This window comes from Plecotus auritus (genome assembly GCF_963455305.1).
Source record: "Plecotus auritus genome assembly, chromosome: 6".
Taxonomy (NCBI): domain Eukaryota; kingdom Metazoa; phylum Chordata; class Mammalia; order Chiroptera; family Vespertilionidae; genus Plecotus; species Plecotus auritus.
This window is the reverse complement of record NC_137773.1, coordinates 113,959,777-113,979,660: the sequence shown is the minus strand read 5'-3', so window position 1 is coordinate 113,979,660 and position 19,884 is coordinate 113,959,777. Positions and strand designations below refer to the sequence as shown.

General features: G+C 58.2%; 1 protein-coding gene across 2 annotated transcripts in view; it reads left to right on the top strand.

Annotated features, from left to right (window-relative positions):
• Nucleotides 1–16,614, top strand: part of UGT8 (UDP glycosyltransferase 8) — a 46,176-nt gene extending 29,562 nt beyond the window's left edge. For both annotated transcript variants that reach the window (XM_080672222.1, XM_080672221.1), the window contains exons 4-7: nt 9,380–9,522; nt 10,601–10,677; nt 12,731–12,950; nt 14,247–16,614. In XM_080672222.1, coding sequence (XP_080528348.1) covers nt 9,380–9,522; nt 10,601–10,677; nt 12,731–12,950; nt 14,247–14,610 — 804 coding nt within the window. In that variant the 3' untranslated portion in view covers nt 14,611–16,614. The remainder of the gene's footprint in view (nt 1–9,379; nt 9,523–10,600; nt 10,678–12,730; nt 12,951–14,246) is intronic.
• The last annotated feature ends 3,270 nt before the right edge of the window (nt 16,615–19,884 follow it).

Here is a 19,884-nt window from a genome sequence, read left to right as displayed (position 1 = left end):
GCCTGCAACCTTGCCACCATCGCTTCTTCGTACCAGGAGGTTTTTGGTCGATTCTTTTCCACTTTCTACAGAGATGATCATTTCACAGGTCTCTCTCTTTGCAGTCAGTACATTTTTATCTCCTTCTCTTGTGCTGTTGCACTGGTGAGACCTGTGTGGTGCTGAACGCAGTGGTGACGGGGCGTCCTGCCAGTCCCTGATCGGAATGGGAAACCCGCTCCTCTCACTCGGCACCAGGTCAGTGGTCGGGTGTTGTCGGTGGAACTCACCGTGTCCAGGAGCTGGGCTCTTCCTGGTTGGCTGAGCTCTCATAGTGATTGGGGGTTAGATGTTGTCAAACGCTTCTGCTGAGCGTATTGATGGGATGATGAGGTGGTTGGGGTTTAGCCTGTGATGAACTTTATTAATTTATTTTTCAAACAGCAATGAAACAGCCTTGCCTGAGTGGGTTTATTCGTTTTTGAGACTGTAAAACACATGTAGTTAAACCTGAAGGAATTATAGAGTCGAAATTTCTCCCTTTACTGAATTATTAGTCTTCTCTTCCTTTGCAAATGGATAGAAAAACAAAAATGAATAGTCGTCTATGTCTCCATCCACCTGTGTACACGGCATTACCACAGGACGGTCACTGTAAATGTGGGCTTGGGCCATCGTGAGGTGAAGTTCAGTCCTTCTGAAGCACCAGGCATTCCCACTGGAGGGGAAGAGACAGGCCTCACTGAGGGAGAGGAGGTGGCAGACGGGGCCCAGAGCTACCCACACGCTCCATCATGTCTCCTCTGTTAGAGTCGCTGCCGCGGCCGGGATGAATACACACTAACGTCTGGTGCACGTGTGGCTGGAGGGGAGACCAGCCTCTTCAACGTCATTAACCTCGTGGAATGTGTTCTGCATTTGTGCCTGAGCTTCCGGGGCCTGGAGCTGCGGTGCCTCACGTGTGACGGGGTCTCCGCCTGCGGGGTGTTGGCAGGTACACAGGACAGGGCGACCAGAGCGCGCTGCCCAGCACGGGCCACGCCCACGGCACCAGGGGCCACAGGGGGCACGTTCTGTCATCATTTATTTAGTTAGGACTTGATCAATGTGTCTTTTCAATATTTGCAATACGAGATTCTTTGGTTAAGCTTATGTTTTGTTTTTTTTAACCGACTGGTGAGGCTGTGGGTACATTGCTTCTTGAAGTCCTCTCATGAGTTCCACTCGCTGAGCCAGTGTGTGACTAGCTCATCACCTTCAGGGCGGCAGGTGCGGTGACCTGGCCTTGCAGCTCAACCAATGAGACGTCACGTTCCCTCTGATGTCACCTCTCTCGTGGCTTCTTGAGATTGTAAGCAAACTGATTTAAGTTTGCTGTTCGGTTTTTTGTTGGCACATGAGAAACACGTATTTATTTAAAAAGCCATGTCGTGCCTTGGCCGGTTGCTCAGTGGTTAGAGCATTGGTGTCTGGGGTTTGATTCCCTGCACGTACCTGGTTGCAGGTTCTCCGCCCCAGTTGGGGCACGTGTGGGAGGCAACCAATTGATGTGTCTCTCTCACATCTATGTTTCTTTCTCCCTCTCTCTCTCCCGGAATCAGTGGAAAAAATATCGTAAGGTAAGGATGAACAAAAAACAAAAACAGAACTGTGTGACTCCCTGCGGCCCCACGGGGTGTGTCCTGCCTCGGGCTCTGCTCTGAGGGGCACGGGCGTCACGGAGGGAGAGTCAGAGCCACTGATTCAGACGGCGGGGCAGTCACTTGGGTGTCACCCCTCTGGACTGGCCTCAGGGTCTCCGGCTGAGCCCGGGGTGACCGGCTGAGCCCGGGGTGATCAGCTATCAGGGCCGCAGGGCCCTCTGCACAGGGACTGGACTTCTGCCGTGACTGCGGGGTGACTCAGGCTGCTCCCGGGGGCCACCATTGCAGGTTGACTGGGCACTGACTGCCCGGGGCCCATGACTGTCCCAGGTGAAGGCTCCCCCTGGTGTGAGCAGCTCTGCGAGGTGCCATGACTGTGGGCGTCACTGCAGACCATGGCTTTCCCTCAGAACTCTGCGCCCTCGGGAGGCAGGGCAGCGTCCAGGCACTGGTCCTTGCTGTTGCACTTGACCTGGGTGCGTGGTTTCCGTTTGCTTTGAGGACTTAGCTTGTGAGAATCACCTGTCAGGTGACAGGAGCCCAGGATGAACTTGCCATAAATTAAGGTCTTTTTCTACTTTTCCCGCTGGCCCTGACCCCTGCCCTTCCCTGACCATGTTCCTCGCTCACTTCATGGCGGGTTTTCTTTGTGGACAGCAGGTTCTCTGCTGTCCTGCTGGGCACCCGCCCCTCTGCCCCGAGGGCTCCTCACGCTGCCACCTCTTCTGTCTCTGATGCCAGGACCTTCCCCACCTGCCACTCACCCCAGGTCCCCCAGGACAGGTCCCAGCTTGGCCTCGCCAAGTTCACTGACTGCCAGCGCCAGCTCCCTGTGGGCCCTGGTGGGTGAGGCTCTCGGAGCTGCAGGGACCCGAGGCCCTCATCAGCAAGCCTCCTTGCCACTGTTCCCGAGGGAATGACCCCCATACCTCGTGCTCTCGTGGGGTGGGCACCCCAGTTTCCTTGGGCCACACAGGCACTAAGTCACCAGGGCCAGGAAGCGTGAGCCATTGAGAGTGCCTGACGCGCCTCTTCTTGTCCCCTCTGCCGCCTCAGCCCTGTCCCCTCCGCCCCTGATGCCTCTTCTTGGAGATGCTACTGCAGCCTATTTTTCTGGCCACGTTTCTCTTCATAACACACCTCAGCTCTTCGATGGGATTCTCAGACTGTCCAGCTCAAAGGCTGGTTTCCTGTGGATGCAGGTTCCTTCCTGTCCCCTCGCCCAGACCCGGCTCAGAGTCAACACGCCTCCAGGTCTGTCGTCAGCAGTGCCTGGATGGGATCGAGGACGTGCCTTTGTCATCCCCACATGTCCATTGGAACAAAATTATGCCCACAGACGTAACTGGAATGTGGGAGGGGCTGGGCCTGGCAGGGCTCCGTAGACCCGAGGCCATTTGGGAGATGCCAAATCCTCAAGGCATCTGCCACATGCCTTTTGTTTTTTTATTTGTTATTTTTCCGTTATTTTAAAATATATTTTCATTATTAATTTCAGAGAGGAGGGGAGAGAGCGAGAGACACAAACATCAATGATGAGAGGGAATCATGGATCGGCTGCCTCCTGCATGCCCCACATGGGATTGAGCCCACAACCCAGGCATGTGCCCTGACCAGGAATCGAACCATGACCTCCTGGTTCATAGGTTGACGCTCAACCACTGAGCCATGCCGGTCGGGCTCCCACCTGCCTTTTAAACTTACGCTGGTGGCATAATGTCCCTACAGTGCTCAAGCGCACCTTCAGCTGTTGCAGGTTCCCACAGATGCACATCACGGTGGAAACGCTCATGGAGGTCAGAGGAGGAGGAGTCACACGTACGCCTTTGGGACAGACCCACTGGTAACTCTATGGCGTTCGTCTAGTGAAAGTCACTGTCAGCCCAGATAGAGAGGAGTCTGATGATGGTGCTGAGTGGGCACAAGTCCTGGGCAGCTTGGGGGCTGTGGCCTGTAGGCATTCATAGTTTGCTGAGGGGAGGACGTCGGGGTACATAGAGCTTTATAACAAGTTTAACGTGAACAGTCTGATGAGCGCTACACAGTCCTGTCCAAGAAGAGAAGTTACAGAGTAAATTCTTCAGTTGGCCCAGGTCAGAGGCTGAGGTAGAAGGTGGCGTCTGTCCTGCTGAGGGCCCTGTGTGTGGACAGAGGGAGGGACGAGCCGGGACACGGGGGTCACTGTGAAAGGTCACCTGTGTGGGCAGGTGCTGGCTGGCAGTGGATGCAGTGTGGCTCGGGCACGTGGGGGGGCAGATGGGCCAGGTGGTTGGACTGGTGAGAAGTTTAGTTATTCTCGTGGATAAAGTCAGGAAGTCGTGTTGAGAACTGGAGCACTGAGTGGACAAGGCCTGACTGGACCGGGCCTGAGTGGACCGGGCCTGAGTGGACCGGGCCTGAGTGGACAGGGCCTGGATGGACAGGGCCTGGGTGGACCAGGCCTGAGTGGACAGGGCCTGGATGAACAGGGCCTGGGTGGACCGGGCCTGAGTGGACAGGGCCTGAGTGAACTGGAGCACTCAGTGGACTGGGCCTGAGTGGACAGGGCCTGAGTGAACCGGGCCTGAGTGGACAGGGCCTGAGTGAACTGGAGCACTCAGTGGACTGGGCCTGAGTGGACAGGGCCTGAGTGGACAGGGCCTGAGTGGACAGGGCCTGGGTGGACAGGGCCTGGGTGGACCGGGCCTGAGTGAACCGGGCCTGAGTGGACAGGGCCTGAGTGGACAGGGCCTGAGTGAACTGGAGCACTCAGTGGACAGCCTGAGTGAACCGGGCCTGAGTGGACAGGGCCTGAGTGGACCGGGCCTGAGTGGACCCGGCCAAGCAGGGCTGAGCTCACTGCTCCAGATCGGGTGGCGACTGTGCGAGGGCCCAGGAGCCAGAGAGAAGCCACTGGCGAGACAGGAGCTATGGGGCCACGGCGCGGATATGCACTGGGGCTGCTGTGAGGTGAACTAGAGGAGTGGTGACCCACGTTGGCTCACAGAGGTGATGGAGGTGGGACAGCCCATGACTCCTCGGTGGGCTGAGGTTCCCTTCCCTCAGGAGGTGCCCTGTAGTGTCATCTTTCTGTCGGGTTGGCCTGGAAGGTTCTGGAAGTCTGGCACTGGCCGAGGCTCTGCCCAGAAACCCTCTCCCTGTGGTTACTGGTCGCCCCTGGACGAGCCTCTGCCTGGCCCCTCTGGGTCCCGGGCTTCCTGAGAGGTCTGCAGGGGTGACATGGGGGGCAGATGGGGCCGGGTCCTCATTGCCTGGGCCATGCACCCCAGCGGACCCCTCTCCGGCTGGCTCCTGGCCTCCCACTCTGCCAAGTGGAGAACACACACAGAACTTGCAGGGACCGTGCTATCAGGTGCTGAAATGTATGAGGGTTTGACCCTGAGGATAACAATGATAGAGTTCCAAGAATGTTTGATCAGTATCCCCGGTGAGGAGATTGCTGAGTTGATACTATTCTGGAGGACACATGATGAGGGTTTATAGTAAACTGAGATGGTACTGGGGATGAAATGACCACATCTGCACGAGTGGAGGGGATACTCGCTTCTTGGTCACCTGTCCCGGTTTCCGTTCTACTCCAATGGAACTTGCTCTGGCCTCCAGTCTTCCGCGGCAGCCAGACACCTGCCAGCGAGCTGGCCACACGGTGAGAGACCGTACACAGAGGATCCCACTACGGCCCTCCTCAGGCTTGTCTTCCAGGCTGGGCGTGTCCTGGGGTCAGGAGGTCGCTGTGGGCCCTGCTGGCCTGTGCAGAGTTTGGACGGTCAGACTCAGACATGAAGCCCTTCCCGCCTGGAATGTGGGGGTGGCCAGGGCCTGGCAGGGGCTCCGTGGACCCGAGGCCATCGGAGGAGGTGGGGCGGCTCTGGCATTAGAGTGGTGTTGTTTGGAGACTTGCACGCGTGATTCTGTGTTCCCCCTGGAGGAGCCGATTGAGCAAAGGTTACCAGGGCCTTTTGTGGGGTCCCTGGGTTGGGACTGCAGGCAGGGCCCCGACTGTCCACGGACCAGCGTCCTGACTTGCGGGCCGTGTTCTCAATAGTGCTGTGGACAGACACCCAGCTCATGTGTCCCGTGGGTGCTCTGACCCGGAGCCTCTTTCTCTGACCTCGACAGCCTGCTCGCCTTTGGTCGTGACTTCCATGTGGTCACAGAGAACGTCCGCTGTTTCCTGGGATGGAGGCGTTTCCTCCAGGCAGGCCCCGAGGTTTCGCAGCTGGACTGGAATCTAAAAAGGAGGCATTTCGTTAAAATGCCCAGGATTCTCTGTTAGCTCACCTTCTAGGAAAAGACAGTCTCATTTACCTAGTGAACGCAAGGAAACTAAGGAAATGTGTGTGTGGTCTTTGTAAGGATGGCTATTAAGAGATGTAGGCAGCGAGTGCCCCCAGTCTCACAAGCCAGGTCACACGCGACAGGCGACGTCACGTGAGGCGTGTCCTGCGGGAGGGCCGCCGGCGTGGGCAGGGGAGGGTCCTGGGAGGGGCATGGTAAGTGAGGGATGTAGGAGGACACAGGGCAGCGGGGCTGTGGGGGAATGAGCAGCAACAGGGGTCAGACCCGACAGGAGGTCAGTCCCAGGGGCGCTGTGGCCATGCTGGAAGGGTGCTCTCTCTGAGGACCGAGTTCTTGTTCGTTCGCTCTTTCATTCGCCTGGTGCCTGGGAGACAGAGGTGGGTGCTAGGTGGTGTTTGCTGAGTCGGCGAGTGGACCTGACATGCCCGAGCGCTGGGCCCCTGGATACCCGTCCGCTGGCCTGTTTTTAGTAGAACTGGGAACAGTCAGCTGACAGATCGCCGACGAGCAGCAAGCGTGGCCACCTTCCCACCGCACCCCACCCCACCCTCAGCCTCATGTTGCCCATAAGTTCGGATCTCTCGTTCCCCAGACACCAGGCTCTCCTGCAACAGAAGTCAGATCTGACCCCACCTTTTGGCGGGTTTTTCTTTTCTGTTGGGATTTTCAGCTTCTCCCGCCTGGGGGTTACTCCCCACACTGCTCTCTTGGTGCCTCTCCGCCTGTGGTCACGGCCGTGTGATGTCTGGCTCTGTGATTTCCTGAAGGTCTTAGGAGCCTTGAACACAGAACTCCCTTCAGGCTGGGGTTTTGAATTTTGCTTACCCCTTTCCATTGTCACTGTCGCAGCAAAAAGAAAAAGAGCCAAATGGGAAAGAGCCAAGATGCCAGAACCTCGGTGGAAAGGAAGACGCATCCTTTCTCCCAGAGGCTCGGCGTGGGGACCGGCTCCCCTGAGAGCTGGATCCAGCCGCCACCCTCACCATGGCCTGGGCCGCCTCCGCAGGCCGCTTGGCCAACCCATTGGGATGCTCTTAGATATTGCGGAGTGTTCTGAGACACAGCAGCTGGGTGTGCTGACACTGTGTGCACACTCCCTTTGCCGCTTCGTGTGTGTGTGTGTGATCAGTCTACCCTGAAAAACCTAAAGTGCCTGTGCAGAGCACCCACAACCACTTCCTCCTTTCTCTCAGTGTGGCCACCAGCTCTGGCCACGGTCCTGATGCGAGTGAGACGTCATCCTGGGAACGGGGACCTCATGTGGCAAAGCCATTTCAGACGTTGGGCCTCCTCTGACCCCTGCGGCCCCTCTGAGGTGCAGTCAGCACTTCTGAGGGGAGAAAGCGGGGTTCGGAGGCCCCGGCAGGCTGGGGGCATCACCCAGCGGCTCTGAGCTGGGTTCCACCAGGGCCTGTGCCAGTCACGCCCGGAATATAGCGGTGGCTGTCCCATGCTGACCGGTGGCTTTGTGCTTCTGATGGCGCTTTTTCATGGTGCATTGTCTGTGTGGTGAGTGCTGGTTGACTCTCAGTAGCATCACAGATCCGTTTGTCCCGCGATGGGTTAGGGCCTTTTCCACCACAACGTTCATGACCCCCTCGCTCACTGACTGCCGAGTAGCTGCTGCCCGCCTGGCCTCAGTGGGACAGTTTTTACATCAGACATGAGAATGGGAACGAGGCCAGGTCCCCTCGGGCAGGACACGCTCTGGTCCGGGCAGGACCTTCCCCAGGACGACAGGCCCAAGGACCAATTCCCGACACTCTCCCTCACACTCCTGGGGGCGTGTAGGTTGGGGTTGCTGACGCCATCTGGACAGATGGTTGCGGAAGCCGGTCTCTCCCCAGGCCTGCGCGGGCCCCAGGCTCTGGTGTCTAGGGCTCAGCCCCAATGTTCTTAGTTCTTTCACTGGGCCTGCAGCTCATCCGTTCCCCTCAGCCCCCAGAGTCCCATCCCCTCTGACCTCACAGCCTTGTCCCCTCCTCCCCCACAGTCCCATCCCCTCCTCCTCCACAGTCCCATCCCCTCCTCCCCCACAGTCCCATCCCCTCCTCCTCCACAGTCCCATCCCCTTCTCCCCCAGTCCCATTCCCTCCTCCCCCACTGTCCCATCCCCTCTGACCTCACAGCCCTGTCCCTTCCTCCCCCACAGTCCCATCCCCTCTGACCTCACAGCCCTGTCCCCTCTGCCCCGCAGCCCTGGGGCCGTTTCCCCGGCACAGTATATACGGGTTTCCATTGTCTTTGGAGGGGGCCTGAGTGTGTTAGCAAGACTCATGCCCTGACTCTCCCGTGCACAGCTCATGCTCCCGCTGCCACACCTTCTCTCAGTACTTCCTGTCAGGACCCTCCTGGCTGATGCTGCCTGATGTTAAGGAAGGATGTGCCATTGGGCGTGGCTGCTCCAGGCTCACTCTGGTTCTGTCTCCTGGGTGAGGCTGCCCGGCTCCTCCTGAAGGCACCCACTTCTGGGCAGGGGGACCACGCACCTCTCGCCTCCTGTCCCATGACTGACTTAGGGCATTCGTGTAATCATGGGGGGACTGGAAGCGTGTTGCTGTGTACAGGGCCCCGTTGTGGAAATAAGCAGGTCTGTGCACCCGTAGCACTTGGCTGGGCCACGCGTCTGAGCCACGTGTCCCACGAAGGACCTCAGACAGCTGGCCTGCCTCACCCTGGGAGAGATGAGGGGTGTCTGCATGGGGAGCATGTCTGCTCAGAAGCCACATGTGAAAAGCACTTTAGAGTCCAGTGTCGATGAGCAGCTACCAGGCCAACTGGGAGTGGAGTGGGGGTGACTGTTGGCTCCTGCTCCACATGTCACCCGTTATGGTGACATTGGCTCCCCGGCCGGTGACAGGCACAGCCTGAGAGGAGCTGCAGGTTGGTGGGGGGTCGGTCGGCGAGGCTGGGGCCCTGCAGAGCCCGGAGGTCCTGCTCTGCCCCGCGGGTGCTCTGCAGGGCAGAGTGCGGTTTCCTGTCATGCATGTGCAGGAGGCATGTGCTCTGCACGTGTGCATGCTTGTCTGGGCACATAGAGGGAGCCTGCTCTGCTGTAAAGGCGCTGAGTGCAGGCACCATGAAAGCCCAGGGGGAGGTGAGAGATGCTGCTGCAGATGCTGAGAGCGTGACAAAGTAGCCGTGAGCAAACCTGCCCTGGCGCTGGGGGGCGGCTGCATCATGCACAGAGCGGGATCTGGGCCACCTGGCAACCACCGTCCTGCCCGGGTGTCACTACCTGTTATTTTACCAAAGTTGCTACCATCTCCTTCCTCCTCCATCAGATACAGTGTTTAGAGGGAAATGCTGGTCCTGGAGTCTTTACTCTGAGTGTTTGAAAACTCCCCGGAGGCACTTCCACTGGGCAGGTGGGCGGGGGTGGGGTGGGGGGAGGGGCGGGCGGGACACTGACGAGAAGCTTGTCACTTGTCACATTCACTGCCACGGTTGCTTCCCAGGACCTGCAGAGCTGGGTGGACGGCGCCAACGAGCACGGCTTCGTCCTCGTGTCCTTTGGCGCCGGTGTGAAGTACCTGTCGGAGGACATCGCCCACAAGCTGGCCGGGGCGCTGGGGCGGCTGCCCCAGAAGGTGATTTGGAGGTACGGCCTGGCCCAACACGCCATTTCTCCCCGCCCTGCTCTGCCACAGACCGGAGACAGGCGCAGAGGCCCCAGCAGGCCCAGCGCGGACTCTGCGTGCGTTTCTGGTGTAGGGAGGTCCAGGTGGGAATGCAAGGGGATGTGGGGATGCGGGGGTGGCCCCACTCATCCATTGTCTTTCATTGTCATTTCTCTTGCCTCAGATCAGGGCTGGAAGGGGGACCGTGGATGTGGGTAGAACATTCCACAGGGCTTTGGCTCACACCTGAGGCCAGGCCCTTAAAGCACAGCAGCGTGCAGTGACCGTGATGCTGGTGATGAGGCCCAGAGGCGGCCCCGCCCTGCAGGTGCTGCCCTGCGCCTGCCCTGGAGCGGCCGATCCCTTGCAGGTGTTTGCTGGGCTGTGCCCCGCTCCGCGCCCCCACCCCACCCCCCGTGGGCCCTGGGGGCTCAATGGTGAACTGGCGGCATGATAGCTGGCTCAGAGGAGTGAAGCATGCCCTCTAACAGCTCCTGGCTGACAGGAAATGGCTGGGGTTGACCCCTCAGATCCATCCTGTGGGGTTTCCTGTTAGGCTCCTTGGAAAGTGCCCTCTGCTTGGTTTAGGACACTTCACGTCCAGTAAACCTTTAAGGTTCTCCCTTCAGAGACCAAGGCAGGGCCAGCCCAATATTGCCTTCCCCTAAACCCTGTCTCGGGTGGAGTGGGGGGACAGCACATCCTTGTTGCCTCCCAGCCCATGTCCAGGACGGAGTTGGCGGTCACCCCTGCTGGCCCTGGGTCCCCCGGGTTTATCTCTGGGTCCTGGGGGGTTGGGTTCTCAGCACAGGTTCCTGTGGGTGCTCTTCCTGCTCTGTGTACAGGTGAGAAGAGGAGGGACAGGGCCTCAGTGTAAGCCAGTGTCTCCTGCTTGTCAGTGAAAACGTGAAAAGGAAACCGATCAAATGTTATTGTGAAAGATGGCTCCTTGCCAAGTGTCCACAGCAGATGTGGCAGCTCCATGTTAACCTGATGCTGTAGCCAGAGTCCGTGCGAGAGAGGTGGTGTCTGAGAGGGGCCTATCTGCTGTACCCGCAGGTTTTCTGGAACCAAACCCAGGAATCTGGGGAACAACACGAAGCTCCTGGAGTGGCTGCCACAGAACGACCTGCTGGGTGAGTAGCCGGCTCAGACGCTCTGTGCTTGCGTGACCTTGACCAGGCTCGGATGCTGCTGTGCGCACATGACCTTGACCCAGGCTTAGACACTCTGTGCTCACATGAGCTTGACCCAGGCTCAGATGCTGCTGTACACATGTGACCTTGACCCAGGCTCTCAGACACTAATGTGGGCACATGACCTTGACCCAGGCTCTCAGACACTAATGTGCCTTGTGACCTTGATCCAGGCTTTCGGGCACTAATGTGCGCCTGGGGCTGCTCCAGGAGACAGCAGTGACATCATCTGGTACCTCAGCTCCCAGATGCCACAGCGAGCCAGATCTTCCATTTGCTGGAAAAGGTGGTGCAGAGGCTGATCATTGGGCCTGTAAGTGAAGTTCTGGATCAGTCACTGATGTTGATTTTCTGGAAAATATACTTAAACAATCACATACTCTATATGACTAAAAAATCAGCAGGAAATGAAGTTACACCTAATTAGACTGATTGCCTAAAGTCGTAGATTAACACAGTGAAAATGTAGATTTGTGTCATAGTTTTATTACAGAGACATTCAAAGTTATTCATTAGTTGAAAACCAAAGACAAGCAGAGGCCAAGGAAACAGTCCATTATTTTTACTTTATTTGGATCATCTGCCTAAATTCCTCCTAAATCACCAGGCATCTTTGAAACACTGTTCCTGGCTGTTGTCAGAGGGTGCTCGGGGTAAGCAGGGGGACCCTGAGATGTCCCCCCTGTGCACCCAGCGCCACCTGCTTTCCAGGCTGGGCCTGGGGCAACGCTCCCTTCAGGGAGAGATTGTGGGTCCTCTGGGCTGGCAAGTCCTGTGGTCGAGGGACAGACCCTGTGGGACCAACCGCTGGGTGCTGGGGGCTGCGCGGGGATGGGCCCCTCGAGTCCAAGGCCACGGGCCCGTGTGCCTGCTGTCTTCAGAAGACAAGGGTATGTCTACTCTGTGCCTGTCTGTCCACGGCGGTGCCTCGTCCTGCTGTCCTTCCACTGGCCTGTCCATTTCCTCAGGGAACCTAGCGCTCGGGCCTGTGGGTTTGCAACACCTCGTTAACTTTGATCAGTTCCCGCTTTTATCCCCATGGCAGCTGTGTCACCCAGTGTCCCATCTGCAGGGACTGGTTTTCGTCAGTGTCTGTCCTTGAGTGACCCAGAATGGTGAATGCAGATGCCCACGTGGCCTGGTGCAGGGGAGGGGGTTGCCCACGTGGCCTGTGTGGGGGAGAGGGTTGCCCACGTGGCCTGTGCAGGGGAGGGGGTTGCCCACATGGCCTGTGTGGGGGAGGGGATTGCCCACAAGGCCTGTGTGGGGTAGGGGGTTGCCCATGTGGCCTGTGTGGGGGAGGGGGTTGCCCACGTGGCTCGGTGCAGGGGAGGGGGGTTGCCCACGTGGCCTGTCTGGGGGAGAGGGTTGCCCACGTGGCCTGTGTGGGGTAGGGGGTTGCCCATGTGGCCTGTGCGGTGGTGTGCAGGCAGGTCGGCATCCTGGGAGCACGGGCTCGAGACCCGGCCCCAGCCCGAGTCCCCACAGCAGTTTTCACCGACGGGCTGGCTCCAGTGTGGGCAGCGCTGGCGCAGCCAGGATGCGCGTCTGCCCTCAGGAGCATGAGCTGCAGTTTCTAGCTCCCACGGACTTCCTGTGAATCGCAGTTCATTTACGTGGGTGGCAGTGGTCAGGGATGTTTGTGTTTGGGAGAACGTTGGGATAAACCTCTCAGAGCTACCAACCTTGGCTGTTTAAAAAAGGCTTTTATAACTGATGGGCTTTAACATAATCCACCATGTCAACGTGTGTGTTGGTGATGAAGTTGCTAAAGATAAAGAGGAAGACCCCTGTGGCCACTGTGTAAGCATGAAGGCCTTCTCAGGGTTGTAAGTAACAGGGAAGTCACGGGACCAGGTGGCGTGTGATTGCGCGCACAGGGGCACAGACGGGGCAGCTGTTTATCGTGGTGTTGACGCTGCAGAGGTTTCTGAAAGTCTCTGCCTGGCGTGCATGACGCAGCATTGGCGCTCTCTCTGCCGCTGCTCCCCAGGGCACCCCCACGCCAAGGCCTTCCTCAGCCATGGCGGCCTGAACAGCATCTTCGAGACCATGTACCATGGCGTCCCGGTGGTGGGCATCCCGCTCTTCGGCGACCACTACGACACGATGACCCGCGTGCAGGCCAAGGGCATGGGCATCCTGCTGGAGTGGAAGACTGTGACGGAGGCTGAGCTGCACGCGGCCCTGGTGCAGGTGATCAACGACCCCAGGTGAGCTGCCGGCTGGCGCGCGGGAGACGCACGCAGCCACTGGGCACAGCCCTCGCTGTGGGCACCGGCATGTCGCCTCCTGCAGGTCCTCCGTGAGTTGGGAGTGAAAACAGCCCCTGTGCCCACATTCCCGGGGAGGACGCACAGGGGAGCCGTGGGGGCCTCAGTGACACCCCGCTCAGGCCAGGTGTAGTCAGAGTCCATTTTATGTTGCTGAACCGCCAATGTGTGCTGAGCTGACTGCTCTCCCCACTGAGTCTCAGCACAGTGGCCTCAGAGGTGATAACGGAGCAGCCCCCCTTTTAAAAAACAACAACACATGTATTGTTACTGATTTCAGAGAGGAAGGGAGAGGGAGAGAGAGAAACATCAATGATGAGAATCACGGATCGGCTGCTTCCTGCACGCCCCGCACTGGGGATCAAGCCCGCAACCTGGGCATGGAACTGTGACCTCCTGGGTCATCAGTCAATGCTCAACCACTGAGCCACGCCAGCCAGGCAGGTTGCACTGTTAAAACCAGGCGGCTCCCAGCATGCCAGGTGCCGGACGACAGAGCATTTGTGCAGTGAGCGAGTTCCTGCCCCCACAGTGTGAGGAGAGAGGAGCAGAGTGACCTGAAGGCTCCTGTGCAGGAGGCACTGGCCAGGGTGTCCCATCTCTGCTGACCGTCACTGTCCGTGGCCGTGAGGGACTGACACGCGGCCTTTGCTGAAGAGCCTGGTTGGTGCCAGCAACACCGTGGGCAGGGAGCTCCAGTTAAAGGGGCTGTGATGGTGCCGAGGAGGTTTCCCCAATTTCTCACCCCGTGACGGAGGTCGTGGCACCTCCCTTCTCGTGGCCATCCAGATGGGGTTCCTGAGAGCCGCGCTCTGTGCTGGGGGATTCTTTTGTATCTGGAGGTTTCATTATGTGAAGCAAGTGGTGGGGGAAGGTGGGGCATGAGTCCTTACGGCCCAGCCTGTGGCACTGATTCTACCAGGAGGCACTTTGTGTCCGGGAAATCCCATGTGGGCCTCTTACCAAGAGAAGGGCTTGTGGAAGGGCGTGGCGGGTGTGGGGACGCGGGTGTGCGTCACAACTGCTGAGTCCGCACCGGCCTGTGCACAGCCAGGCCCCTGGTGTCCATGCTCCTCATGCTCCTCAGCTGCTCCGGGCACCTGTCGTGTTGGCCTGAGTAAGTGCTCAGAGCACGGGCCAGAGCGCCGGGCACAGACCGGGCGGTGCATACTGTTGCCCTCCCGCTCGGGTCATGGTGGCGCGAGCGAACCTGGTGACTCCGTGTTCCTCCCGCAGCTTCCGCAGGCGGGCCCGGCAGCTGTCTGAGATCCACCGGGACCAGCCCGGGCACCCCGTGGAGCGGACCGTGTACTGGATAGAGTACATCCTGCGCCACCGCGGCGCCCGCCACCTGCAGGCCGCCGTCTACCAGCTGTCCTTCTGGCAGTACTTCCTGCTGGACGTGGCCGCCGTGCTGCTGCTCGCCGCCGCCCTGCTGGGCGCCCTGCTGGCCTGGGCCATGCCGCTCGCCTGCAGGCAGGCCCGCCGCTGCTGGGCCCGGCGCAGGCCGGACGCTGTGAACGGACATCACGCCAACGGGTTCCTGAATGGCAGGTGCAAGAGGAACGGCCACGTCCCGCATGACAAGAAGTCCAAGTGAGCCGCGGCCCATGACCCGTGGCCCGTGGCCCATGGCCCGTGTCCCCCGTGGCCTGTGTCACTGCTGCCCGTAGTCTAACCCGAGAGCCGTCAGCGAGCAGTTCTAACCCCTTCTCTGATCCACTAACGTGACCCTGCGCATCGGGCGGCTGCAGAGCACCGACCTCTCATGCGAAACCTATTTTATTCCGACACCCATGCCGCCCGCCCGGACCTGTTAGGAGCCTGAATGATTGAAGTCATCCAGTGCCTGTGTCAGATGCAGTTCCGAGCCCTGACACGTGTGTGCTTCCCCTGACCCGTGTGCGTGCGTGTGAGCATGTGTTCCCCGAGGGGAGTGTGGTCTGGCTGCTTTCACGTTTGTTCAGGGCGCAGTGCTTTCAGGAATGAAACAGAAGGGCCGTCAGCATCGGCCGTTTCTCTCCCGGAACTTAATATGCAAACTCAGGACACTCGCAAACAACCTTTCCCTGCACGCTGACTGCCGAGGAAGAAATGAAAAGATGAGAGCGCCAGATTTTGTACTCTTTTGTGTTTTTTGCTTGTTTTAGGTTTTTTGTTTTTTTGTCTTCCTTTTCCCACGGACTGTGGACGTTTCTGGGGGAAAGCGTACAATTCAGTCAGCGTATAGATGGCCATCACGTTCCGTTCCCCCGATCGGGAATTGGCTGGAGGGATTTGCAGCTGTTTCCCGCTGGCGGCGTGTTGCCGGTGGTAGATGGAGCAGTCGAGCCTGGAGCAGGTCAGGCCGGGAGCAGTCAGGGGGCGGGCGGCATCCCTGGTGCCTCGCCACTGCTGCCTGATGCCTTCTCCAGGTGTGACTCTCCATAATGTTAACTTTAACCTGCCCTCGTCGCCCCTCGCTGTCTGGGCCACACAGTCTATGTTACGGAGGTGCCGGCGTGCGTGGGTCTCCATCCTGTCCTTGCTCTGTCTGACCTTGTTCATTCAGACGTCATGTGACACGTGGAGGTGACGGAAATCATACTTTCTTAGAAACCAAGTTTTGGAATGAGTTCCTGTTCCCCTCCTGCCCCCTGCCCACCCCCAGCACCAGGTTCTGGCCACTGCGGCCGGCGGGACAGTGACAGCGACGGTGACATCCTCACACGGAACGGGGTGACGGCAGGACCCCCAGGCCCGATACCCCCTTGGCAACTCCCGTTATTTCAGGTCGTTCTGTTTACTTCGCATTTGCACTTGGCGTGTGGCTTCATTTATGGATGCTTTGGCACCCGTGTCTGAGGGCTGAGCGTTGAGACACACCAGCTGCCTGATGAGGCTCACGAACGTGGGAAGACGGTGACACCCTGACCACTGTCACCTCTCCATGCACCATGACGGGACCTCATGCCCCGCCGGGAGCCGCCGAGCTGCGCGCAGAAACACGCGGCTTCCTCACCCACGCACGCCGCGCTCTGAGTCCTTGAGGAAGTGGTGTGATGCCCGCAGGCCCACGGGCCCCTCGTCACCGTCTCCCCGTGACGCTGCCGTGAGCAGGGAGGACGTGCAGGCCATGAGCGGCGGGGGTGGCGGACTGCGAATGTGTGAGGAGCTGACGCTGCGGTTTGGGAATTGGATGAGCTGTCATTGAGCGCCCACCGGTGATGAAGCAAAACCTCGGATGTGACAAAGCCTAACAATAAATGCCACTTACCAAGGAGAGATGTCGTTGGGACACAGTTTTATTCAGGTTTTGTTTTACAATAATTTCTATTCAGGTTTTATTTCGCCACAGTATGTGCGTGACCGTGTTTCTGAGACAGGTCCCGAGGTTTATGTGTGTGTGCGTGGGAAGCGGTGTGTTTGTCACGCGTGGGAATGTTTACTACCACGGGGACCTGTTTCCCTCAGAGACCCCTGCCATGGATCCTAACCTTGTCCCAGAATTGAAACTGTTAAGTGTGGCTGTTTTCCTGGTCAGCTGATTGTTAGCCAGTATTGATAAATAGATGGGTTTCAATTTCCCACACGTGCACTAGATTCCCTAATAAACAATGTTTTCAAGAAGGTTTTTACTCATTTGTTTTTAAAAGGAGCCTGTGCGGATATCCCACGGCTGGTCATGGTCACGCTACACAGGATCAAGACGCCAACGCGCCTGCAGTCCAGAGCGAGACTCAGCTCCCTGCTCGGGGATGGCGGGCCGGGCGGGTGGGGAGTTCGGCCTGGGGGGGCCACGCCAGGGACCACAGTGGAGTTTTTTTTAATACATTTTTATTGATTTCAGAGAGGAAAAGAGAGGGGGAGAGAGAGAGAAACATCAAGGGTGAGAGAGAATCATGGATTGGCTGCCTCCTGCAAGCCCCACACTGGGGATGGAGCCCGCAAGCTGGGCATGTGCCCTGACCGGGAATGGAACCCGGACCTCCTGGCTCCTAGGTCGAGGCTCAGTCCCCGGCTGGGCCGCAGTGGGTTCTGCCTGAAGTGAGGGAAGCTACAGGCTCTCTGGAGGAGAGGGACTGCCTTACGATTGGGCTGTCCTCAGATGCCCGGGGCCTCAGGGACCGTGTTCTGGGACAGTCTCTAGTGTTCATTAGCTCAGCCTGGGTGTAACCCCAGGAATCTGCTCTGCACATCCCCCCATGTTGGCACCTCCGCCAGGTGGGGACACATGACACCCTGTCCAGCAGGCCGGCCCCTCGGTGCTGGACCTCCAGACCACGTGCGGATGAGACACCTGCCTGCCCCTCTGACCAGACAGGGTGGGGCGGCTGGGGGCAGGTGGGCACCTTGGCCCTTCATTTGCTCCTGCTGAGATGGTGCTGTGCTCAGACCCCACAGTCTGGCCTGCCTGTGCCCGCCTGCCGCTCTGAGTGGCCACAGGCTGATCCGACTGCTAGTCAGACTCCTGGGGCAGAGAACAGCCCTGGGGTCACAGGGAGGAAGTGGGTGGTTGTGAGACCTTTGTGTGGGCCTCATGTTAATGAATGGTGGGTGCCTTGCTTGACATCCACATCTGGAGCGAACTGAAGAGGAATTTATCCCCTGGACCACGGAGGCTGCTGGGTGGGGGCTGATGGGTGTTGTCCACTGGACAGCAGGGTGGCCTGTGACCTGCCAGAAACTTGCCAGACGCTGGGGTCTCTCCATGGAGGAGCCACGATGTACGTTAAGCATGTCAAACTCGCGGCCTGTGGGCCGCATGCCTCATTTATTTGGCCCGTGTTAGCCTTTGAGTTTGATATGCTTGATGTATGTGGTCACTGGCAGGTGCTGGGAGCCTGGCTGTGCCTTGGGGCCTGCGCTCACGGCCGCTGGTCAGTGGGTGTCAGTGTCCGAACCTTGCCTTCCCAGAACCCCCTGCACCCACCTGCCTCCACTCCTTGTAATTCAGCGAAACAACTGCAGGAGACAGGTCCCCTCATGCCCTGTGCTTAGAGGGCATGCTGTCCACCCTGTCTCACACCCTCTGCCCCTGGCTGCTCCCTGGGTGACCCTGTGAAGTAGGCGTGGCCTCTCCACCTGCCCACCCGCCTCCCCCCCTCCCCCCCCGCCCCACACACAGCACCTGGCCCTGCAGCACAGAAATGACCTCGGGTTGTGTTTTAATGCAGGTGGTGCTTTAAGGCGGGTGTTGCTTAGGGCAGGGGCCCAGGGGATGACGAGAGGACAGACAAAGGGTTGATGCTATAAATGAAGACACATTTGATCATGTGTAAATAAGGCAGCTGTACAGAGGACATCCAGGTTAACGCAGAGGTGAGACTCAGAACTGTTAGCACAAGAGGAGGCAGGAGGTGAGTGCAGAAAGGTGCCTGTGGGGTCGGGCAAAAAAGACCTCACACACTGGTCAGACGGATGTTTTCACAACCACATTAGGGAGAAAGGAGCCACATGGACACCCCAAACCCTGGTCCCCATGGCAGAGAGCACCCGTCCCAGGCTGGCTGTGCTGAGGCAGGCAGAAAACAACAGAACTCGGGTGTGGGTTAAGCTGTAGGAACACCACAGACGCCGATGACAGGGTAGGCATTGGAGTGAGCGATCAGGTCATTCAGAGACGGGCTGGGGTAGACCCACTGATGATATGCAGCCAAGCCAAATGGGGGAACAACCCTGTCCCCGGGGGGCAGCAGGTACCAAGCCAGTGTGCACAGTGGAGCTGGAGAAGGCAAAGCTTTGGCTTCTGCGGGCCTCACTGTTTCAGGAACAGCACGCTGGGTACATAACTGACCTGGGAGGCCACCGATCAATGTCACTTTCTCTAAAATCAATGGGAAATATCCTTGTGTGAGGATTAAAACAAAAATCTGGTTTTATTGTTGACTAGAGGCCCCAGTGCATGAAATTTGTGCACTTGAGTGGGGGGTCCCTCAGCCCGGATTGCGAGAGGGTGCAAGCCAGGCCGAGGGACCCCACTGGTACACGACTGGGGTCAGGGAGGTATGCGGGAGGTGGGCCAGCCAGGGTTGGACTGCAGGAGGGCTCCGGGGTGTGTCCAGCCCATCTCCCTCAGTCCCAATCAGCCGGACCCCAGCAGCAAGCTAACCTACCGGTCGGAGCATCTGCCCCCTGGTGGTCAGTGTACATCATAGTGACTGGTCGACCAGTTGACTGTCTGCCCCCTGGTGGTCAGTGCTCATCATAGCGAGCGGTTGAGCGGCCTTAGCATATCATTAGCATATTACGCTTTGATTGGTTGAATGGCCAACTGGACAACCGGACACTTAGCATATTAGGCTTTTATTATATAGGATGTGTTTATTCCATCCTGCCCAGCCTGTGTGGCTCAGTGGTTGAGCACTGCCCCGTGCACCAGGAGGTCACAGTTCGATTCCCAGCCAGGGCACATGCCCGGGTTGTGTGCTCAATCCCCAGTAGGGGGCGTGCAGGTGGCACGGGCATGAGTATGACCTTGAGTGATTTGTACATATTTTAAAGGTGTCGTTGCCTATGGTAACACATCCCTTAAGCACTGAGGGTTTGATTCTGCAAGGAACACCCACTCAAGTGATGGCTTCCTGGCTGCGCTGAGAATCAGAATGCACTTTCCCCCAGAGCAGTGTGGCTGAGGCTGAGGCTGGGTGGCTGAAGTTATGAGTGAGTCTTTGGTGCCATCTGGTGGTGACATAGAGATTTGCTTGTCCCCTTTTTTCAAAGTGTTAGGAAGCCACTACTGGACGCAATCAAGTCAGAGGCTGAGATAAATTAGAGATTAGGACAAAATGGAGAAACTTAGTAAACTGCTTTTCTTCAGAACATAAAATACTTTAAACTGGCTAAGAACAAAGGGGAAGGCAGAAAAGGGAAAAAGCAACTCTTACTGCAGATT